Source organism: Phragmites australis, chromosome 17 (assembly GCF_958298935.1).
Source record: "Phragmites australis chromosome 17, lpPhrAust1.1, whole genome shotgun sequence".
Taxonomy (NCBI): domain Eukaryota; kingdom Viridiplantae; phylum Streptophyta; class Magnoliopsida; order Poales; family Poaceae; genus Phragmites; species Phragmites australis.
The window spans coordinates 27,217,815-27,239,846 of record NC_084937.1 but is presented as its reverse complement, the minus strand read 5'-3'; the positions used below and the strand labels follow the sequence as shown (position 1 = coordinate 27,239,846).

Sequence of the window (22,032 nt, the reverse complement as noted above, 5' to 3'; positions counted from 1 at the left end):
CCAGGCGATACAGACAGATGTTCAGATCAAAAACATAGTCAAATCGAAGAAGTCGAACTGCAATAAAGGATACTCTAGTAGATATATGAGAATTTACATAGTTGAATAGAAAAGATATGTTAGTTATAGAAAGTTTGGGCTCATATGTTATAGCTGAATTATATCTATAAATCTTGTTCGATTTGAATTAGTAATCTTAATCTTGTATAGCTAAGACATGCCACCCTTTAAATATGAGAGAGTCATGGTCAACAGAAATATCCAACAATAGATCAAATAACAATATACACCTACTATTTTTCTACCTAGCTTCTATAGTCTTGTTCCTCCATCCTCCTCCTCATACTGCTACTCATTCTTGATCTCGACGATTAAGAGCAAACCGTTGGTTGATTGTGCCCTGATGAGATCCTTTCCGGATGCGATTTGCTGACGAAGATCCGTCCCTATAGTGCCAAATTGGGTTTCTCATATGCTGCTCGTTGGGTTAGTTAAATCGGTCATTCGTTACCGCGAAAGCGTAATAGTTATCTTCGCTGTTAAACGTTTTGTACATAGTGCTACGGATTAAACAGGAAGTACCCAGTGTTTGATGATGCGACAACTTTTCACGTCCACATCATGGACACGGATCATAGTGCTGTGACGATGCAGATACCGCGCGTGACGACGAAGGTACAGTACAGTGTGTTTATCGGTCGGTGGCCGTGCAGAAAATGTCAACCGGCGATGGATATGGGTACTTCTCCCGGCCCCTTAGGAAACAAGGAGGGTGATCGAGTGTCAAGGGGTGGGTTGGCCATGTGCGTAATCGCCATGCCACCTATGCATCGATCCTACGAATAATGCCGAACGGGTCTCTCCACCGATCGATCGGCACGACAGCGTAATCAGTTGCCGGTTCACCACCTACTCCCGCCCGCGCGCTGCCAATTTATAGCGCGCGCGTGACGGGCAGAGCACGACGGCGAGCAACAGAACTGCAGTGCCACGCGCTAGAGTCTAGATACTATCACGCAGAGCCAGAGGTGACTGGGAGAGTGAGCGGGCGGGCGGGCGAGCAAGCAAACGAACAAACGCGAGTAGTTGCTGCCTTGCTGCTTGCTGGTGCTCGGTCCATTGCCATGGAGGTGAAGGTGGTGAGCTCCAAGCTCGTGAGGCCGTCCTACCCGGCGGGCGCACCGCGGCCCGACACCACCGAGCACGTGCCGTCCTCGGTGTTCGACAAGGTCACGTACCACATACAGATGGCCATCATCTACGCCTTCTCGCCGCCGGGGCCCTCCACCGCCGACATCGAGCGCGGCCTTGCCGCGGTGTTGGGTGTGTACCGGCTGTTCGCCGGCCAGGTCCGCCCGGGCCCGGACGGCGCCCCCGGGGTTCTGCTCAACGACCGCGGCGCGCGGCTCGTCGAGGCGTCAGTGGACGCGCGCCTCGCCGACATAGCGCCGACGAAGCCGTCGCCCGTCGTGCTGCAGCTGCACCCCGACCTCGAGGGCGACATCGAGGAGGTGGTGCAGGTGCAGCTCACGCGGTTCGCGTGCGGCTCGCTCGCTGTGGGGTTCACCGCCAACCACGCCGTGGCAGACGGGCATGCCACCAGCGACTTCCTCGTCGCGTGGGGACGCGCCGCGCGCGGGCTCCCCATGGATCAGTCGCCGCCGCACCACCACCCGGACCTCTTCCCGCCGCGTGACCCGCCGCGGGTCGAGTTCGAGCACCGCGGTGTTGAGTACTATCGTCCCGCGCCGACGTCCCACACCGCGGCCCACGGCGAGACCCAACACAACATCGTGATCCACAAGGTGCATTTCACCAAGGACTTCATCGCGGGGCTCCGTGCCATGGCGTCGGAAGGACGCGGCCGCCCGTTCAGCCGGTTCGAGACCATCCTCGCCCACGTGTGGCGCACCATGACGCGCGCGCGCGGGGTCGGCAACCCGCACCAGGCCTCCACCATCCGCATCTCCGTCGACGGGCGGGTGCGCCTCGCCGCGCCGCCCGGCTACTTCGGCAACCACGTCCTCTGGGCGTTCCCGCGCGCCACGGTGAGCGACCTCCTGAACCGACCGCTGAAGCACGCGGCGCAGGCGATCCACGACGCGGTGGCGCGGGTGGACGGCGCCTACTTCCAGTCCTTCGTGGACTTCGCGAGCTCCGGCGCGGTGGAGAAGGAAGGGCTGGAGAAGACGGCCGTGCTCAAGGACGTGCTGTGCCCGGACCTGGAGGTGGACAGCTGGCTGACGTTCCCGTTCTACGATCTGGACTTCGGCGCCGGCAGCCCGACCTACTTCATGCCATCCTACTTCCCGACGGAGGGGATGCTCTTCCTCGTGCCCTCGTACCTCGGCGACGGCAGCGTCGACGCCTTCGTGCCGGTGTTCGAGCACAACCTCGAGGCCTTCAAGCAGTGCTGCTACTCCATGGAGTAGCCAGAGCAGTACAATTATGTCGTATTACGGCTATTGATACTCTGCTTTTGCATGCAGCCGTTGATTATCGCCGCCGCATATCGTGTTTCCGTAAATGTGTATGCATCCCGAATTTCCATTCCAGTGCATACATATGCACATGTAGGGAGAGTGTAATACTCCCACTAGATTAGTAGCTGTGCATGGTTTCCTGGTATTCTAAAATCTATGTAAAGTATTTGCTCTCTTGTATAGGTTTTTGTCTAGATAATATAAATGAGCGTATTTACTGAAATAGGTAACATGTTATTGTTTTTACAATTTTAGTATTTGGATTTGGCACACCATTAACCGAAAATGAAATTTTAGTACATCGTATGCCGAAAAACCGCGGGCTCGATCATATTTTGTACACCGTGTGCCGGATATGGTACTGTAGTCCATACTCAGCATATTATGTGCAGAATATCAACTTTATTCGGCATGTTCAATACGGGCTACAATGCCGTTTTCGCTACACGGTATGCCGAATATGTGTTTTCGGCGTAAAATAATACGTCAAATATGGATGTTAAATTTGTAAATACGATAATATGTTATCTATTTTGATAAATACGTTTAAATATATTATCTAATTTTGGATTTTTGCCTTTTTCTCTTGTAAGATCTACTCCACTACATGATTAGCGTTTCATTTTGCTTTTGGTGAGATCGGGTAGGAACCTCAATTAGCTGGAGTTGGTGTTGAGTAGCATTGACTTTTTATCTGCGGTGACCATGGGCGGATCCATCTCGGGCATGGAAGGGGGCTCAAGCTCTCCCGCCTTCAGTTTTTTAGCATAGAATAGAAAGAAGAAGCTAGAACCGCCTTCAGTTTTTTGAGCATAGAACAGGAAGAAGAAAGGAAGAAGAAGAATTAGAGCTTTCCTGTTTAGTGGCTCTCAATCCGTCATTGCATGGGATGAACATTCTGTTCTTGTTTGCTTGCGGTTTTCTTTCTACGGCATGGGACCGAGAATCGCTGAAATAATTCCAACCTTCTCGTACGGCATGGGCGCACATTCCGTTCTGCATCTTCCTCGCCGTGATGCGTGAATCATCGTTAAGAACTGAAATCCAGTACTGCTGTACTACACTAAGAACTGATCGTACCACATAGATAATTGTAGGGGAGGCGATCCTCCTGGGAGGACAGGATCCGGGTCGCCAATCCAACAATACGACAGAACAGACAGTACAACAAGGAGACGACGATCACTCTCTTGATGTGCAGGTGTGTGCTGCACTGTTGCGCGACCTGCGGGGAAAGGCATGCAGAAAACGAGGCCCGAGCTTGCGATGTTGCGACCAGGCGAAGTTAGCACAGCGTCGTCGAGTCACGTTCCATCGTCTTGTTAGGTGGATGGAGCAAAAAGGACAGTCAGAGCTTATACTTTTTCCTCAAGTCGCAGAAAACACAGAGGCAGATTGGACTGGGTCTTCTCATTGACATTTCCGATTCTCTTGGTTGCTGCAAGATCTGCACACAGCTATATAGGATATAAGGATGTCAGCAGTTTGCTTTCCTGAGAAGAAACAGTCTTGCGTTTGCGTGAAGATGAGTGGGACCAAGGTGCCCTGTCGTTTCCCTCGTCCTCTCGAGTGATGGAATGGCCGGCTTTCGTGCATCGCTAGCTCAACTTGCAGCTCTCTTGGGTCAACCGTTAACGGTCACCATATTTTTTTTTTCTTTTACTAATTCTTCTTCCAAGCGCAGGAAAGACGAAGAAGCAGGAGTTCCGGTCAAATAGTAAAACCAGATTTTTTTGTATTGCCATCTTGCAACGGATCAAATAGTAAAACCAGGAACACACAGTTTCTTTCTTCTTCTTTTTTTATTTGCCAAAAAGAGGCCTACCAACCAGATAAGATTTTAGCGTGTATCTAGTTTCCCGAATCTTCCCTATCCTGACTTAACAGATGTGTAGAATCTCGAAAAAAAGTACGTTTAGTTGTATGTATTCACTATTGTAGCCTGATCTGGCACGTGAAAATATACAATCTCATCTTAGCTCAGGAGTGAAGCTTCGCAACTGAGCTCGACGGATGCAGACTTTGTATTCACTTATACAGATGAATCTAATTGTCAATGTCATAAAAATCATCGTAATCTGATTAACCAATCACAATCTCAACTCATACATACGCTCATATAGCTTCAGATTCAGCCAATCAAACATAAATTCAGCTCGACATGTCCAGATAAGTATAGCAAACTAAACATTATTTTTCTCAATAAATATATTTACCTTCAACTTGTTTTTCTTTTACCTACTTATACAATATAATTTTACAAAACATTGTGCAGGAACCAAACGTACCCTTAGAAACCAAGAGCATACTGTATACGCAAATTTGGGACTCCTTTTTTAGCCAGTTCCTGCGGAGGCCTTCCTAAGCCCACGTGTACTAATCGTTCTATTGTTCTATGGGCTTGGGCCTGAAGCCTTGCAGACCATTTTCCTTTCCTTTACAGCCCACGTAGATTAGTTAGCATCCTGTCAATCTTTTCTCCGGTGCGAGAATTGCATTTCTGGCGAAGCATTGTACTCAACATAATCTTTTTTATTCGAATGCGAGAGTGAGACTTGCATGTCTGTAAGGATAGCATGTGAGTATGTGACGTCACGAACTGGGCAGTACATAGATAAGCTAGGCAAAACGATGCAAATCCTCGTCAATGGCATCGTGACCGTTAATGAGATGTGAACAGCTCTTATTTTCATTTGGGCTTTGAATATATCCCCAAGTTCAAGTAGGAATCATGCTGGGATCATGGAGATGTTCACTTCCAATGAGCACCATTATGTCCTACAGTTCGCCCAATGCCTATTAGTCTGGGTTTTGAAAAAATTGTCCATTAGTTTCTAAATCCACATTCACTCAAAACTCAAAAGAATAAAGAGTTATAGTAGTCAACCAGTCCTAGAGTAGTATTATCACCTGAAAAAACCGTCCATTTGTTTTTTCCCATAGAGAGATAGTTTGACTACACAATTATACATGTTAGATTTAAAACAATTGTCATGCATCTATCTGGTTCTGTTCCATTTGTCTGAGCAATGCAGAAAAGCGGCGCCATCAACAGAGGCCTCAGCCCAATGAAATACGCACAATGGGCTATGGGCCCTGACTAAATCTCCTTATGTAACTCTTTATTCTTGTGAGTTTTGAGGAATTGCGAAACATGTCAGTGATTGCAGTATGGGTATCCTTCTTCCTGTATTGTTTTTCACTAGAGCCGTTTTTGCCCTTTTTTTCTTTTTGAGACCAGCCGTTTTTGCCTTTTTGGAGAGCATGAACGGTGAGGATGCTCTTGTGGGGGAAAAAAAAGAAGAAGAACGGCGAGGATGCAATATCAGGGGTAAGTTAGCATGAACAAAAAAGAAATTTTCATATGTTGGCCTTGGCCCTCGATGATGCCGACTCGATTGGAACACGCCAAAGGCACGACATGGAGGTGGACGGGCGGGCGAAACGTGGCATTAGGTTTTTGTGGTAAAGATAAAACACATGCGCAGTGGTTACTGGTTAGGGGCAGGAAACAATGGGAAAACGTTTTCAGTTCAACTTTTTTTTTCAAATGAAATCGGAAGCGGTAATACTGGAAATGAATACGCCGTTGTATCGGAAAATCGAATTTCTTACAGTGAAGGTCATACAAAGTCTTATGTAGTATTACTACACTTTTCATAATATTTCACCTAACAAGACGTCGGATCCAACAGCCCAAATGTTAAGAAAGTCTCTTAGCTCCTTTGACAATTCCCAGAACTAGAGCCATACCTTTGGTATGATATACTTAATCTCTTCACTTTCACCTCGCTTCTTGATCACCATCATAGCATTTTGTGTCTTAGTTTGGACCACATTCCATTCCACCATATGCTTTAATTCAGTTTTGGATGGAAAGATGGTTTGAAACGTGTTATCTCCATTTTCCTCCACAACCCACTTCCATCTACCAGGAATTAATCTTTGGAGCTCCGCTGTGACATTAGCTACGAAAAAGGAACCCTCAATCACTTTTACCAAGGCTGTTTGGGACCCATTCTTAGTTTTCTGGCTAGATGAGTGTGGGATATAGTAAAATCCTAAGCCTTCCATTGCAAAGCCACACGAAACAGTGATCAGTTTGACTGCTTTCAAGGGAGGGCATCTATGACTTACATGCTCCTCACTTTCATAGATGTCGCAAAACAAAATCTTGGAACAATCCTCTTACACATGGCCTTTTGTATAACAACGGAAACAAATAGCTTTACCGGTACCGTCCTCCGCTACTCCCTGACCAGAAGATTCAGGTATCTCCACAACCATTGGAGCAATGCCGGCAAGACCTCCGGCCCCTCCCTGTGATACTGCCAAACTAGCAATAGGCTCCGAACCATCTACTGTCAGCCCTCCTCCACCATTAAGTCCTCATGTCACAGGTTGAGCGGTCTGAGCGACCTCAGCAGCACCGATGACCACTTTAGGGTCCACCTTTGCCTGTAGAGCTCCCGAAGCAACACCAGAAGTCGATGAACCTTGGAGTGTCGCACCCATATGAACACCCAACTAAGGAGTGTCTGGTGTAGCGGCCCCAACAGCAGGACCTCCCATGTGCCCTTGGAAAGGTTGAGCACCTTGATGCGGTGCTGGAGCTCCATGGAAATCACCATAGTGGCCGACACGACCACCGAAATGGCCACGATGATAATGGGGGTACCGGCCTCCACCACGACCACCGTAAGTATACCAGACGCCTTGGTATCCACCGTGCACACCATAAGCATACCCTCTTCCGCCATGACCCATCTGAAAGACAAGGTCCGCCATTTTAAATCCACCCTGCCCGACAACACTGCACTGGTCTCCACTATTGCCCCAAGCAAATCCGCAGCTAGGAGAACCACCACCATGTTGCGTCGCCTGGTTAGCACCTCCACTCTCCATGCCTTCCTTGACGACCTCTGCGTATGACCGCACACGTAGAGAGTCAGATGAGAATACAATGCCATAGGGTTTGATTGGCGTCACTTCCAAGTTTTGGAGAAGAGGGCGACCAGACCCATGGTGGCCCGAAAAGGGAATGCTGGGCTACAGTACGGGCTAACTATCCAACAACTGTGGCCCAACCTTCTTTAATTTTGGATTTGAATTCTCCTTAGAATACGCCCGATCTCCGCAAAGAACGAATCGAGATCTTGCTGCCGTCATCGGAGATGACGGCTCCAAGCGACCGGACAACCCAACCAACTGCGGCGGTCAAGATTTACCTCGCCGTCTTCCTGGTGTCACAGTCTTCAAAACGTTGCCAAACGTAAGAGGTGGCGAGACCCTGGGAGGCAGTAAACGCCCACGCCATGGCCGAGCCTCCACCCTCCGATGAACAATGGCGTCAGTGATTCTCCTCGACAGATGCCCCCTTCTGTCCGTCCCTGCAAATTCTGTTGAAGAAGTTACCTTAGCATCAAACGGCGAAGGCAAATCAGCCTCTGCTACCAAAAGATCTACCTCCGTGAACCCCGCCGCCTTGGCCACCCTTACCAGCTCCGACATGCTTATTGCCTCAGAATCACTCTCCTCCGATTCAGAGACCCTATCGTTGTCCCAGAACCTCCCTGAAGGATGTTCAACTCCATGCGGTCGCCTTGGTCTTGACGAAGCAAGGACTCCCACCCCAATAGATGACGATAGGAACTCGTGATCTTGACGAGCCTCCTTCTCCGTACGATGATATATATATTGCAAAAAAGCGAATTGTTCGTAATGGAGCAATGTACCTTTTCTCAAACAGTACGTTTGGTTGCATCTTCTTGGCCTTTAAAAAACTTTCGGCCGCCGCACTCCACGAGAATATATATACAATATGTCCGAAAGAAGAAGATGACGCATGCAGTAATTGAAGCCCAAGGTTTACCATGCACGGCTTAGAGGTTAATTTCTATCCTACTTACAATCGTAATCTGCATCTCCATCTGCATGGGACAACCAAGGCGAATAACTAAAATGATTTTGTCATGACCAGATTAGACAGCAATAAACCTCACGACCAGATTAACCTCGCCGTGGTGTGGTGCTGACTGGGCCTTCTTATCCGCCCGCGAGCTCAGCAAGGACGACGACGACGCTGCTACCCGGGCATATTCCAAGCTCCGTTCCAGCAGGCCATTCCTCGCTTTCTTTACTCCCTCCGGCGGGCTCGTCGCGGTCCCATTCTGGACCCACATTCCTCGCTTTCCAGGGGATGGAGAACTGTGTACCACACGTGAGGACTCGCAGTTTTGCCTTTGCCCACAGCATAGAGAGCTTAATTAGTGGCCTTAACCCATGGTCATGAGGCCCAAACCATGCCTTCTGCTGAACACAACATGTGATCGACCTGGTATACCTCGTGCATGCAAGTTTATTATTTTTAGCTTGATTTGTTTGTCGAATTTTAATAGCTTATTATCTCGTTTCTCTTAGTCTAATTCAGTGGCGGACTTATGATACGTTGTAAGGAGCTCATCTTTTCTTCCTCTTCTTTTTTTCTTTCTTTCTATTCTTCTCGTTCTCTCTTCTTTCTCTCCATAGAGCAGTAGAGAGTAAAGGGTTTACCCTCCAATACATCTAAGCCTTAGCTCGGCTGGTAGTGACGGAGGAGAAGGAGCTCCCCTCCTGAGCCACCCGTGTTCGAGCCACGAGGGCTGCGCGGGATGCACGCCTCGTAAAGACTAAAAAAACCTCCGGAAAGGGGGCCAGTGTTAAAAAAAAAATAAAAAATGAAAAAAGGGCTTAGCCTCCACGCCCCTTGAAGATCTGCCCTGATCTAACTCTGCTTCATCTTTTGGTGCATAAAAAAGTCTGAATTATGAGCTCAACATTATTTCACTTTATGATCGAGTCGAGTCGTAATTACTGTAAGATTTATGTTGATTAAAATTGATTAAATGCCATCCATGAAGATTCATGGCGTCTCTATATATTCTATTATTTTACACCTGTTTAAGTTAGGTAATACTATATTTCAGCAACCTGTATTTTCTATAAAAAAAATTCTCAAGCAACGATCGTGAGATATGACTGGGCATTTAACGGCTTACAGTCGTCTTTACCACTCGATGGATAGAAACAGGTTACGTCCCCACCCCACCTCTCATGATGAACCTCGTGCTCCCCCGATCAACCCCTCCTCTCGCCGTCTCCGGTAGTGCCTCGTAGCCGGTTCCACTCTCACAGCTTGTTGTCGCACCAATCTCTCTGTTTTAGAGCTTCTCCGAGCAACCACCGGACCATTCAGTGGTCCTTTGTCGCCCCTCGTCGGCCTCTTTCGTCGGGCTAATGTACCGCTTATCGATCTCCTCCTAGATCCAAAGATGAAGAATCCCGCTAAAGAAAAACAATCAACAAAGATAAATGATATACACACCTATCGCTTGAGACGTCTATCTTGATTTTAAATGTCTCAGATTTTGGAGACGCGTTTAAGTTATTATTTACGACAGATGACCACGTTATCAGATTTGCCTCTGGTTCAACAATCCGATTCAGCTTCTCGTGCGATCCGATCCAACCGGATGAGATAATACATACATAATCCTATCTTGTAGCACACCGGCCGTGTCACCGTCAGCTGGCAGACCGACCAAGAGCACCGGCCGGCCGGGGCAGCCAAGGTGGCACGGAGGTGGCGTATATAAGCAGTGATCGACCACCGCAAGACGATCACTCTCCCTCCACCTCCGCTCCGCCCCTCTCCACAGCCGCTTCACTTTCCGATTTCCTTTCTCCTCCTCAAAAAAACCGCGCACGGTTTTTTATTTCTCTCGCTCGGCTCGCTTTCCTAATCCGCGAGATCGAGACCCTGAGCGGCGGGCGGGGCTGAGGGCCTAAGGCGAATGACGGTGGAGGAGGCCGCGGAGAGCTGCGGCAGCCACGCCGCGGCTGCCGGCGGCGGAGGGGCGGTGGCGGCCTCAGGGCCCGCGACGTCCTCCTCGTCGGCGGCGCAGGCGCGGAAGCAGCAGCAGCAGCATCGCCACAAGCTCGAGGTGTACACCGAGGTGCTCCAACGCCTCCACGACTCCGGCATGCCCGAGGCGCGGGCGCCGGGGTTCGACGAGGAGCTCTGGAACCACTTCAACCGCCTCCCCGCCCGGTGCGTGCTCGCCCTGCCCCCGACTGTGACGTGGCGCCAGTGCTCCACCAGTAGTGGTCTTGCTGCCGTGCCGCCGGCGGTCAGGACTGACCTCGGTTTTGTTTGGTCTTTGCAGTTACGCCATGGATGTGAACGTGGAGAGGGCGGAGGACGTGCTCACGCATAAGAGGCTGCTGGAGCAGGCGAGGGATCCGGCGCAGCGGCCGGCTTTCGCCGTCCGGGCCGTGCAGGTGATAATTTTCGAATGCAATTCTGAACGCCGCTAACTAGTTCCTGTAGAGAAGGCAAGCACAGATTTTCCCCAGTAATTATATCATTTCACTGTCTGTTGATTGTAGTTGGTTGGTTGTGACCCATTCCTGCAATGGAGAATTCCTGTTCTCTAGTCTTTTTCTTACTTTAGTTATGTCATCAATGTGAAGGCGACACTGCATGAGTCAATTGAGTTATCCTCTAGGTTCATTGCTTTCGAAATAGAAATGTGCACTTTTTCACCGATTACATTTTGGATTAGACTAATCGTCCATTGAGATGAGCTCATTTGCTTTATCATGCTCCTTGTGGGCGCTACACTTTCTATGGAAATTTGCTTGATCGTGCCTATAGCTTAATGTCTACACTTTCATCAAATAACTGTACTTACAAAGTGAGAGCTTAAGCTCGTCCACGAACTGGCCAGTGTCAATGCCCCTTTTTAGTCGATTGTATGTTATCCATTCTGAATGTCAACTCTTCTTTTTTTGCATACAAGTTTTTTCTTTTTTTATTAAGTGCTAAAACAGTAGCAATCATATTTGAAGACCTTCAACTATTATTGGTTATTATCCTTATTGGAGAGTCTTGATTCGTTAGGTATCTCCAATTCTTGATGGGAATCAGACTGATGCTGATTCGAACACTGCAGGGGAGGAAGTTGCTTCAAGGCTGATGAACAGGCAACAAAGGTACTTGTGTTTTTCATCTGTTGAATATTTTGGATGATTGTCAAACAGCTATTTTCAAGCCTCATGCCATGTGCTGCAAAATATATATCTACTGGTGATTTGGTTTTGGTGTAGTTTTTGTTTTAATATGTACGGTTTTATTTTCAGCATACACCCTCCTCCCGCCTTCGGTTCTTCTACAAATCTTGAGGTCCTTGCTCTTGAAGCTAGCAAGTCTCAAGGCCAAGATCATGATAGCACCTCTGATAATGGTCGATCTCTCTACAGGTACTCTTTGCTTCTAGATTCTAGTTACCTTAGTCTTGTATTTTATCCTATAGATCTCTTGGAAAATTAGACTGTGGGGAAAGGCATCCTTCCAGCTTTTCAATTAGAATAAATGAGGACTCGAACCCCTGCCAGCTAGTTGCCAATTTGCGTCCTAGCCAGTACGTTTGATCTCTTTACAGGAAGTCTTTGGTTCCAGTGACCTTTGCCTTCTATTTTATCTTAGTTCAAACATATTTCGTGTTAAATCTCTTTGTCCTTTGGAAGTGCTTGTTTCTGTGCAGCATAAAGTAATTTTCTTGTCTGGCAATTCAGGCCCATGCATGAAATCACCTTTTCAACCATTGACAAGCCAAAGCTTCTCAGTGAGGTAAACCTATGTACATTTGAGATTTTGATTAAGGATATATCTTAAATAGTCTTGTACATATCTTTCTCCTGTACGTATTCTACATTTTACTGATATCTCATGATCTCTACTCGAGTAGGTACTAGTTAATAGAGTTAGTCTCCTTATCTATTTGTTTATTTATACTAAGTTTTCTGATACTCACAGCTGACATCTCTGCTTGGTGAACTTGGTCTAAACATTCAAGAAGCACATGCATTTTCAACAAATGATGGTTACTCACTCGACGTCTTTGTTGTTGTTGGCTGGCATGATGAGGTATTCATTATCTCAGTTTTCTCTGGTTACCATTTGCTCATGACTTGTGAGTCCTGTGTTGCTTTTTAATATATAATGTATATAGCCATTGTATATATCTATCTTTCAAATATGCAGTCAGAGTAAGAGTTCTCAGATTGCTGCCTGTGAAGATAATGAATTATTGGTTGGCTGATTGATGATTTGGTACTAAACAGGAGATATGCTGTTGCAAATATTTTTGGGCTTAGGATTAGACAACTTGGAAAACACAGGATATTCTTAGATAGTTTATATACACTCCATCATTTTAAGTTAATGAGGCCTAAGAAGGATAAGAAGTCATAAAAATCACGAGGGTTACCTCTTTGATGGAATTGGTTTGCTAATTTGCTCATGTGCTTGAGAACCTGTGACTAGTATCATAGATCATGCAACATATATCAATCAAATAACAAATGAAGTAATGTTGGTAACTGATATCAATGAAGTATCGACAATTTGAGCGTGTCTGTGATTTGCACATTTCGTTTTGTTATTATCTCTCTTACTATTTAAGTTACCTGTCTATTTATTTAGGAAACAGAGGATTTAGTAGAAGCAGTACAGAAGGAAATTGGTAGGATTGAAGAGGTGAAACACAGACTTTCATTCTGATTTAGCTAATCCCTAATTGTGACAGATTTATTTTCTGTGTCCTCATTTACTACTTTGGCTTGGATTTGACAGACTCAAGCATGGTCTTCATCTCATTCATGGTCTACTCCAGTGGAAAATATGCAGATTGTTGAGAATTCATCAGCTGATCGTGTTGAAATACCAACAGATGGTGCTAGTGAATGGGAAATTGATGTAAAACTACTCAAGTTTGGGAATAAAGTAGCATCCGGATCATATGGTGATCTGTGAGTGTTTGTTGCTAGTTATCATTAAAATCCCTTTTGATTCTGAAAAAAAAAAACCTTTGGAGCATTGATTTGTAGTCAGTTAACTAATTTCTTTCTCTTTGCAGTTACCGGGGTACATATTGCAGTCAAGATGTCGCTATTAAAGTTCTGAAACCTGAGCGGATAAATGCAGACATGCAGCGGGAATTTGCCCAGGAAGTATATATTATGAGGTGAGTTATACTATACGGACAACTCTGGTTCACCTTGTATTACACGAAGGGTTCTTATTGTGATATTGGTATTCTGGCATGTTAATTAAATCTACCTTTTAGTTTCTGAGAATTGAGATTACTGTTGTTATTTTATTCTCCCATGTATTTGCTTTATTTCACTTATCTTATTTCTTCTACAATGACTACTATCCTAAAAGTAATGGTCCCAGATGCTTGTAACTACCTTTTTTCTCTGTTGAAGTCATCTTCTATTAAGTTAAGGTCCCTTAGCTGCCATTTACCTGCCAACATCTTACGTTATCAGTCCTTTATTTGTCTATTGACCGACCTCTCATAGAATGAGCTTTTAAGTTTAACCTTCAAATGTATGATGTAAGCATGTTAAATGTGCTACCATTATGGATCAATATCTTCCTATAGTTCCGCTCTGGCACTCTCTGTTTTTTTTATTTACTATTTCACTGAGTATGTTTTGGATTTTAGGAAGGCCCGTCACAAGAATGTTGTGCAATTTATTGGTGCCTGCACTAAACCTCCAAATCTATGTATAGTCACAGGTACGGTTCTATCAGCAATAGCATCTTCAGTATATAGAAAGTAATATTCTATATTTGCTAACCACCGGATATGTTACCGGTTTGTTGTAATCCCAATCCTTGTGATTGGTTTGTTACTTTGTATAGGCCTTTTGCTGGCTATATATATGAGATCATCCAGGCTTTATGCCGTGTGGTGCTTCCGCCTAAACATCCCTCTTTCTCCTTTCGTAAGATCCAATCTAGCCTTCCGCTGCCTAGACCTCCTCTCTGACGCCATGGCCTCCACCCCGGCGCTGGACAACACCACTAGCGGCGCCGGACAACACCACTAGCGGCGCCCTCTTTACTGTCATCGCCCTGCAGTACAGAGTTCGTCACATACCGCTGCTGTTCGTCTTCCCCTCGTCCTTAACATGCAGGATTCGAAGTACACCATGTGGAGCACTTTCTTCCTCATGCTCTGCGGCAAGTTCAACCTGCTTCCCCATGTCCTGAACGCCACACTAATGGCGGGTGATCCGAACTGGGTGCAGGACAATTACACCGTCAAGTCTTGGATATACGGCTCCATCGCCACCGATCTCCTACCGCCGTCATGGAGTCCCAGTTCCGCGACAACAGGGAGGCCCGTGCCATCTACCTCAACAGCGAGTTCCACTCCTTGGTGCAGGGCACCATGTCCATCATGGACTACTTCCAGAAGATAAAGACACTCGCCAACACCCTCCGCGATGTCGGCCACCCTGTCAGTGACCCCACCCTCGTCCTCAATACGTTGCGCGGCCTCAGCTCGCATTTCTCCAATGCAGCCACACACATCTCCATTTCGGCACAGCTCCCTACCTTCGCCAACATGTGGTCCATGCTCCTCCTACAGGAGATGCACGTGGAAAACGAGTCCCGTATCGCCTCGGCAACAGTTCTTCTCGCCAACTTCCAGCGCAATCAGCTCTCGGCGCAACGCTACCCCTCACCTTCCTGCGCCTCCGCTCCGGCTTCGGCGCCCAACACAGGCGGTCAAGGATCCAACAAGAAGTACAAGAAGGGCAAGCCAAGCGGCGGTGACGTCCCTCCTCGGCAGCAGGCCCCCTAGTCATCCACCCCAATTCCGACTGGGTCGTGGGTCTGCTTCTCGTCAGGCATGCCAGGGGCTGGCATCCTCGACCCGCGTCCCTCCTCGACTCCTCCGCAGGCTCTCACCATGAATGCCCCACTGGCCACGTCGTCCGCGACCTCCTCCGCGACGCTCATTGCGGCCATGAACAACCTTTCTACTCAGGGACAGGATGGATGGATCATGAACTCAGGTGCCTTAACGCACATGACATCCGATGACGGTAACTTTCATCCACACTCCATCTCATCATCTCCTTCTCTTGTTACCGTTGGCAATGGCGCATCTACTCGTTCTCTTGCCCACGGCAATGCCTCTCTACATACACCTATTGCCACCTTTCATCTCACAAATGCCCTTTCTGTTCCTTTCTTGATCAAAAATCTTATATATGTTCGACAATTTACGCGAGATAATGCTTGTACCATTGAATTTGAGCCTTTTGGTTTCTCCATAAAGGACCTCAAGAGCCGGCGCGCGATACTTCGCTGCAATAGTCATGGGGATCCCTACACATTCCTACCACCCGTGTCGTCCTCATCTTCGCAAGCTCCAGTTGCCTGCACCGCCACTGCTCATGTTTGGCATCAGCGGCTCGGTCACCCTGCCGTGAAGCTCTTGATACACTTCACAAGTCATCGCTCATCTCGTGTAATAAGTTAGATCGCACTACTTGTCATGCCTGCCAAATTGGCAAGCATGTGCGTCTCCCTTTTTCCTCTTCAAAGTCACTTACGTTTGAACCCTTTGAGTTAATCCATTGCGATGTATGAACCTCTCCTGTTTTAAGCAATTCCAGTTTCAAATACTATTTGTTGTCATTGATGATTTTTCTCATTTTTGTTGGACCTTTCCTCTCCACCAAAAATCTAAAGTTCATAGCCATTTAGTACGGTTTCATGCTTACATATCAACTCAATTTCGTTCATCTCTGCGTGCTATCCAGGCAGACAACCTCTTGGACAATCGGCTCCACCTCCACCTCCAGGGCTTTTTGCGCAGATCATGGCATCCACCTTCGACTCTCTTGCCCATACATATCGCAGCAAAACGGCAAAGTTGAACGCTTGCTCCACTCTCAACAATACCGTGCGCATGCTTATGTTCCATGCCGCCATGCCAACTTCCTACTAGGCCGAAGTGCTCACGGTTGCTACCTATCTGCTCAACCGCCGACCTTCTTCCTCCATCCACAATACAACTCCCTACAAAAAACTCCACAAAAAATCACCCAATCTCGCTCACCTTCGCGTGTTCGGCTACCTTTGCTATCTGAACATCTCAGCCATTGCCAAATACAAACTTTTGCCTCGCTTCGTGGCCTGTCTTCCTCGGATATCCCGTGTCCCACAAAAGGTATTGCTGCTTAGATCCAGTCACCGGGTGTGTCTACATATCTTGCCATGTGACATTCGACGAGAATGTTCCCATTTGCCGTTGGACAATCGGGCAAACCAGTATCATATTCTAACTCACTGGATTTTTTGTTGGACGATGTTACAGCAGGATCTTAGCCATCTCCCCGCGGCTCGGCCTCAACATCCCATACCACGGGTGTGCCCGCAGTGCAGCATGCACCTGCGGCCTCGCAGGCTGAGTCCATGGCGCCGCACGCCTCTGTGTACCTGGAGGCGATCCCGCTTGCGTGGGCGCCACCTTCCGCCACGCGAGCCACGCCCACAGCCTCGCCATCAGACGCGGGCACGATGCCTCCCGTCATCGCGTCCACATCGACGCCATCTTCGGACGTTGCGCTCGAACCTCTGGACACCGGACGGGCGCTGCAACCCGCTGCAGCTCCTCCCTTGTCGCTCCCCCCTCGGCCGGAGGTGTGCTTGGTTTACATTTGGCGCCCACGGCCAACACATCTCCTCGTGACGACCTCCAGCACCGCAGGATCAGACGCGACGACTTCTTCGGCTCCAACCCAGCTGGAATCAGTGGCACCCCCTATGCCTGCTCCTGCTGACAGAGGAGCGCTGGGACAACGCCCTCGCCCGCCAGGGACACCCCATGGTGACTCGTGCCGCTGCTTGTATTGTCAAACCTGTGCAACACTTCACCTTCTCGGCGACTCACTCGGCTATGTTTCTGGTTCCCTCAAATTACCGGAGCGCTCTTGCAGACCCCAACTGGCGGGCAGCTATGACGGAGGAGTACCAAGCGCTTATGGACAACGGTACTTGGTCCCTAGTACCTCGACCGCTTGGCACCAACGTCATCTCAGGGAAGTGGATCTTCAAACACAAGTTTCATTCCGATGGCTCTTTGGTTCGCCACAAAGCCCGATGGATTGTGCGCGGCTTCTCTCAACGGCATGGCGTGGATTTTGAGGAGACTTTCAGCCCCGTTGTCAAGCCTTCCACAATCCGTGTTGTTCTCAGTCTTGCCACCTCCCGTGCTTGGAGCATTCATCAATTGGACTTCAAGAACGCCTTCCTGCATGGCAATCTTGAGGAAACAGTGTACTGCAAACAACTCTCTGGGTTTGTGGATCCCTCGAATCCGGAGTATGTCTACCGCCTGCACAAGTCTTTGTATGGCCTGAAGTAGGTATCTCGTGCCTGGTACCAGCATTTTGCTTCGTACATCTGCACCATGGGCTTCATTGCTTCGGCTTGTGACACATCACTGTTTGTCAGCTTACTTCTCTATGTCGATGATATCATCCTCACGACATCTACTCCTCAACTTCTTCAGGGCATCACCGGGCATCTCCACTCAGAATTTGCCATGACAGACCTCAGCGAGCTTCACTACTTCCTCGGCATCTCTGTGACCTGTTCAAAACATGGGCTGCTCTTATCCCAGCGTCAGTACGCCGAGCTTCTACAACGCATTGGCATGTTCGAGTGCCATCCCACATCGACTCCTGTCAAAGCTCGGACTAAGCTATCTGCCTTTGATAGACCTCCTGTAGCTGATCCTATGGAGTACAAAAATCTTGCTGGAGCCCTGCAATACCTCACGTTGACGCGACCAGACTTGTCATATGATGTCCAACAGGTGTGTCTCTTCATGCATGATCCTAGAGAGCCCCATCTCGCATTGATCAAGAGGATCCTCTGCTATGTCAAAGGGTCTCTTGATCTGGGCCTCTCTATTGGAACCTCTCCAACCTTAACTCTGACGGTCTACTCTGACGCCGACTGGGCCGGTTGTCCTGACTCTCGCCGATCTACTTCTGGGTACTGTGTCTACCTCGGTGACAATCTGGTCTCCTGGCCGTCAAAGCGCCAAACGACTGTGTCACGATGCAGTGCTGAAGTCTAGTATAGGGCCGTGACTCATGCCATCGCTGAGTGTTGCTGGTTGCGCCAACTTCTACAGGAGCTTCATCATCCTTTGACTATAGCTACAGTTGTGTATTGCGACAATGTCAGCGCTGTTTACATGTTAGCAAACCCAATTCAGCACCGCAGAACCAAGCTCATCGAAATTGACATTCACTTTGTATGGGAGAAGGTGTCTCTTGGTGAAGTTTGGGTTTGCACGTGCCTTCTTCCCATCAGTTTGCAGACATCATGACCAAAGGGTTGCCTACACCGCTGTTTTATGACTTTCAGTCCAGTCTCTGCATTCGGTCCCTTGCTGAACTGACGCAAAGACTACGGGCAGGTATTAGCAATAGCATCTTCGGTATATAGAAAGTAATATTCTATTTTTGCTAACCACCGGATATGTTCTCGGTTTGTTGTAATCCCAATCCTTGTGATTGGTTTGTTACCTTGTATAGGCCTTTTTGCCGGCTATATATATGAGATCACCCAGGCTTTATGCCGTGTGGTGCTTCCGCCTAAGCATCCCTCTTTCTCCCTTCGTGTTATGTTACCGGTTCAAGAAAATGTTATCCTTTCAAGTTTTCCATTTTCTTATTGTGATGGTAAAGTAATAAAATAATAATGAGTGTACCATCATATTTTCCTCTCTTCCAGAATATATGTCTGGTGGGAGTGTTTATGATTACCTCCATAAACACAAAGGTGTCTTCAAGCTTCCTGCTTTAGTTGGAGTTGCAATAGATGTGTCAAAAGGCATGAGCTACTTACACCAGAATAATATTATTCATCGAGATTTGAAAACTGCCAATCTTCTAATGGACGAAAATGGGGTAAGTAATCTAATCTAATCAAGCTGCTCTCAGAATGTGGAGTAGCTTGTTTTTTACGTGGATTTCATTTCAGTCAAATTAGTTTCCTTCCCTTTTGCCAGCACTGGCTTCATGCTGCTTAATGGCCAGGAAGGGTTTACACCGTACTAAATTCAATGCGAGACTTACTAAGTGGGACTGGATAAATTTACCTGCTAGCTTTTTTTTTCCTTCTGCAGACTGTTAAAGTTGCTGATTTTGGTGTTGCACGTGTTAAAGCTCAATCTGGAGTTATGACTGCAGAAACTGGTACTTACCGTTGGATGGCCCCAGAGGTAGTTCTTTATCAGTTATCACTGTAAATATTTACATTAAAGAAATGTGGTAACTAAACACCCACGTTCTAAGTTTGTCTCCATTGTTCATGCTTAATATGTGAACAAAATCGATGTTTTTCCATGTATCCGAGAGAAGTGGGAATTCTTTATTACTAATTTATATTCTACAAAAGAGCGAGCTGCAACACTTTCAACTTTAGCTGTACCTAATCCCTACCCATCAAATAATTATCCTAGAATAAAGATGATATGCAGTGAAGATAATTGGTGAAGGAAGAATTATGAGGGTTTTCATGCTGTTGTCGACTGATAGCTTCCTCTTATGTTTCACTGTATTGTCATGACAAAAATTCATCTATACATCTTTCGCCGTATGTCGTAGTGGTATGGAACTTATACCTTCCATTTCCAAATGATCACAAGCTTGAAACAGCAACAAACTCAAGAAATAGAGCATTGCCGTTCACTACTTTGTCCACTAGTGGTATATCGCCTAACAAAATCTTCGATGTTGTAGGTCATAGAACACAAACCCTATGACCACAAGGCTGATGTTTTTAGTTTTGGAATTTTGATGTGGGAACTACTCACAGGGAAGGTACATGCATTAATCTTCTGTCGCTCTATTCATTCACTACACTAGCTTATTCTTTTGAAATGAGTTGTTAATTGGTATCTCCATCTATTATCGGCAGATTCCTTACGAGTACCTGACACCACTACAAGCAGCTGTTGGTGTGGTGCAGAAGGTAAAAGTTGTCAGTTTCAATTTTTTACCCTTGTTGTTGTTGTCTTATTTGTTCAATGTTTATAAGTGGGATTCTTGCTCAACTTATACTTTTGACCACATATTACCATGATACAATCCTCGCATATGTTTTGGAATATTGCACATATATACTAGATTAGCTGTTGCTGTTCCATAAAGTCATGCAGATGTTTGGTATATAAACAGCGTAAGTAACATTTTTGTAGAGTTTTGCCTATACACTAGCGAACACGTAGAATGACAATAAGACTCTTACACCAGGCCTTTCTTTGCCATGTAATATTTTTTCCCTCTGCACTGGAAAGAGGAAAGGAAATAGAATTGCAGTACTGGATCCTTCTAATATGTTAAGTTTCTTTCACAGGGATTACGACCTACAATTCCAAAAAATATTCATGCAAAGCTTGCTGAGCTTCTTCAGAAATGTTGGCAGCAGGATCCTGCTCAAAGGCCAGATTTCTCTGAAATATTAGAAACTCTTCAGAGAATAGCAGAGGAGGTATCTGTTAAGACTTACTTACTCTAACTTACAGGAACGGGAGTTTATGCTGTTATCAACCCATGCAACAGGTCGGAGATGAGCATGAGGGGAAGCACAAGGATAAAATGCTGGGGGGAATCTTTTCAGCTTTGAGGGGCTGGGGACATTGAGACAGTGGAAATATACAGTATTTCGATCTATTTGGAAGGATCTGAGCAACAATCTGCGCCAGTTCCTTACGCCCTGCTCTAGTACACAGATATATAGGCCTGCTGCAATTGACTGAAGTTGGCAATTTTTAGCTCCAGTCTTGTGCCCATCAGCTGTCGTCATAGTCTATCTACTTGTTTCTAGTTGTTTCGAGTTTCATTACATGATGTGACATAGGAGAGAATGCTTGTGAATTGTACATTATCAGTGATTTTTCTAACATGTTGTAATCTTTCTGTAGTTGAAATAATAAGCCATGTTTATGCTGTGCTATGATTCTTTAAGAGTCCATTTAGTTGTGACAATCTTCTTATGCACTGCCCACAATTTAAATTCACCGATTCTTTTCGGACATGCTGTACGGTGTCTTATGGTGTGTGAAATAATGTGGCAGGACTGCAAATTGTGAGCTGAACAAGGCACCTGCATGGCTAACTCTGCTATGAACAAGTTGAGTTAAAGTTGGCAGCTCCCTTGTGCCAATATTTTGTTCCTGCGTTGCCGAGAGAGCAAAGATTCTTAATTTATTCTTCACTGACATGACATGTGAATCATCACCCATCCGTATTGTTGGACTGGTACTAGGATTGATCTTGATGCTAAACTTGCATTGTTAGCATTACTTTTTCTGCTCCTGTAACAGTCCTGCTTATCCTTAGATGAAAGGGCCAAGGAATGAATAAAGTTGTTTTGCAGCTGAGAGCTCAGTGCTTTTATCACGTAACCTACAGATGCGATTCTACGATGTTACTATACTTCTTTACACTTCACTTTTGAGGTGCTTAAGGACTGCCCTAATTTCAGATCAAACTTCTTGTACATGGTAACACAACAAAGATTTTTTGGCTGTTCTAACCTTGTAAGGCAACAACTATTAAATATTAATACTCCCACTGTTCTTTTTTGTTTGATTTTTAGGAGTGTAAAAAATGTTTTGGT

At 46.6% G+C, this 22,032-nt stretch overlaps 2 protein-coding genes across 3 annotated transcripts; both read left to right on the top strand.

The window, feature by feature from the left end:
• Nucleotides 1-909: 909 nt before the first annotated feature.
• On the top strand, nt 910-2,706 carry LOC133896697 (putrescine hydroxycinnamoyltransferase-like). Its single transcript, XM_062337290.1, has one exon. It carries the CDS (start codon nt 1,125-1,127, stop codon nt 2,430-2,432), a length of 1,308 nt encoding a protein of 435 aa, XP_062193274.1. The 5' UTR covers nt 910-1,124; the 3' UTR covers nt 2,433-2,706.
• A 7,391-nt stretch (nt 2,707-10,097) lies between these two features.
• LOC133897282 (serine/threonine-protein kinase STY46-like) lies at nt 10,098-21,377 on the top strand. 2 transcript variants are annotated; one of them, XM_062337946.1, is made up of 16 exons: nt 10,098-10,572; nt 10,688-10,802; nt 11,425-11,516; nt 11,664-11,783; nt 12,099-12,153; nt 12,340-12,450; nt 13,009-13,062; nt 13,159-13,334; nt 13,442-13,549; nt 14,036-14,109; nt 19,141-19,316; nt 19,535-19,630; nt 20,151-20,231; nt 20,329-20,382; nt 20,767-20,852; nt 20,936-21,377. In XM_062337946.1, exons 1-16 carry the CDS (start codon nt 10,316-10,318, stop codon nt 21,051-21,053), a joined length of 1,773 nt encoding a protein of 590 aa, XP_062193930.1. In that variant the 5' UTR covers nt 10,098-10,315; the 3' UTR covers nt 21,054-21,377. The 2 variants fall into 2 exon arrangements, with proteins under 2 accessions (XP_062193930.1, XP_062193928.1); XM_062337944.1 differs by having other exon boundaries at nt 10,115-10,572; nt 20,767-20,901; nt 20,973-21,377.
• Nucleotides 21,378-22,032: the final 655 nt, after the last annotated feature.

Bases quoted from the DNA above. Each gene is read 5' to 3' on its own strand.
- LOC133896697 (XM_062337290.1), top strand. From the start codon at position 1,125: ATGGAGGTGAAGGTGGTGAGCTCCAAGCTCGTGAGGCCGTCCTACCCG.
- LOC133897282 (XM_062337944.1), top strand. From the start codon at position 10,316: ATGACGGTGGAGGAGGCCGCGGAGAGCTGCGGCAGCCACGCCGCGGCT. The intron at 11,784-12,098 runs GTACTCTTTGCT...CTGGCAATTCAG, and splicing joins AATGGTCGATCTCTCTACAG to GCCCATGCATGAAATCACCT. The intron at 19,631-20,150 runs GTAGTTCTTTAT...TCGATGTTGTAG, and splicing joins ACCGTTGGATGGCCCCAGAG to GTCATAGAACACAAACCCTA.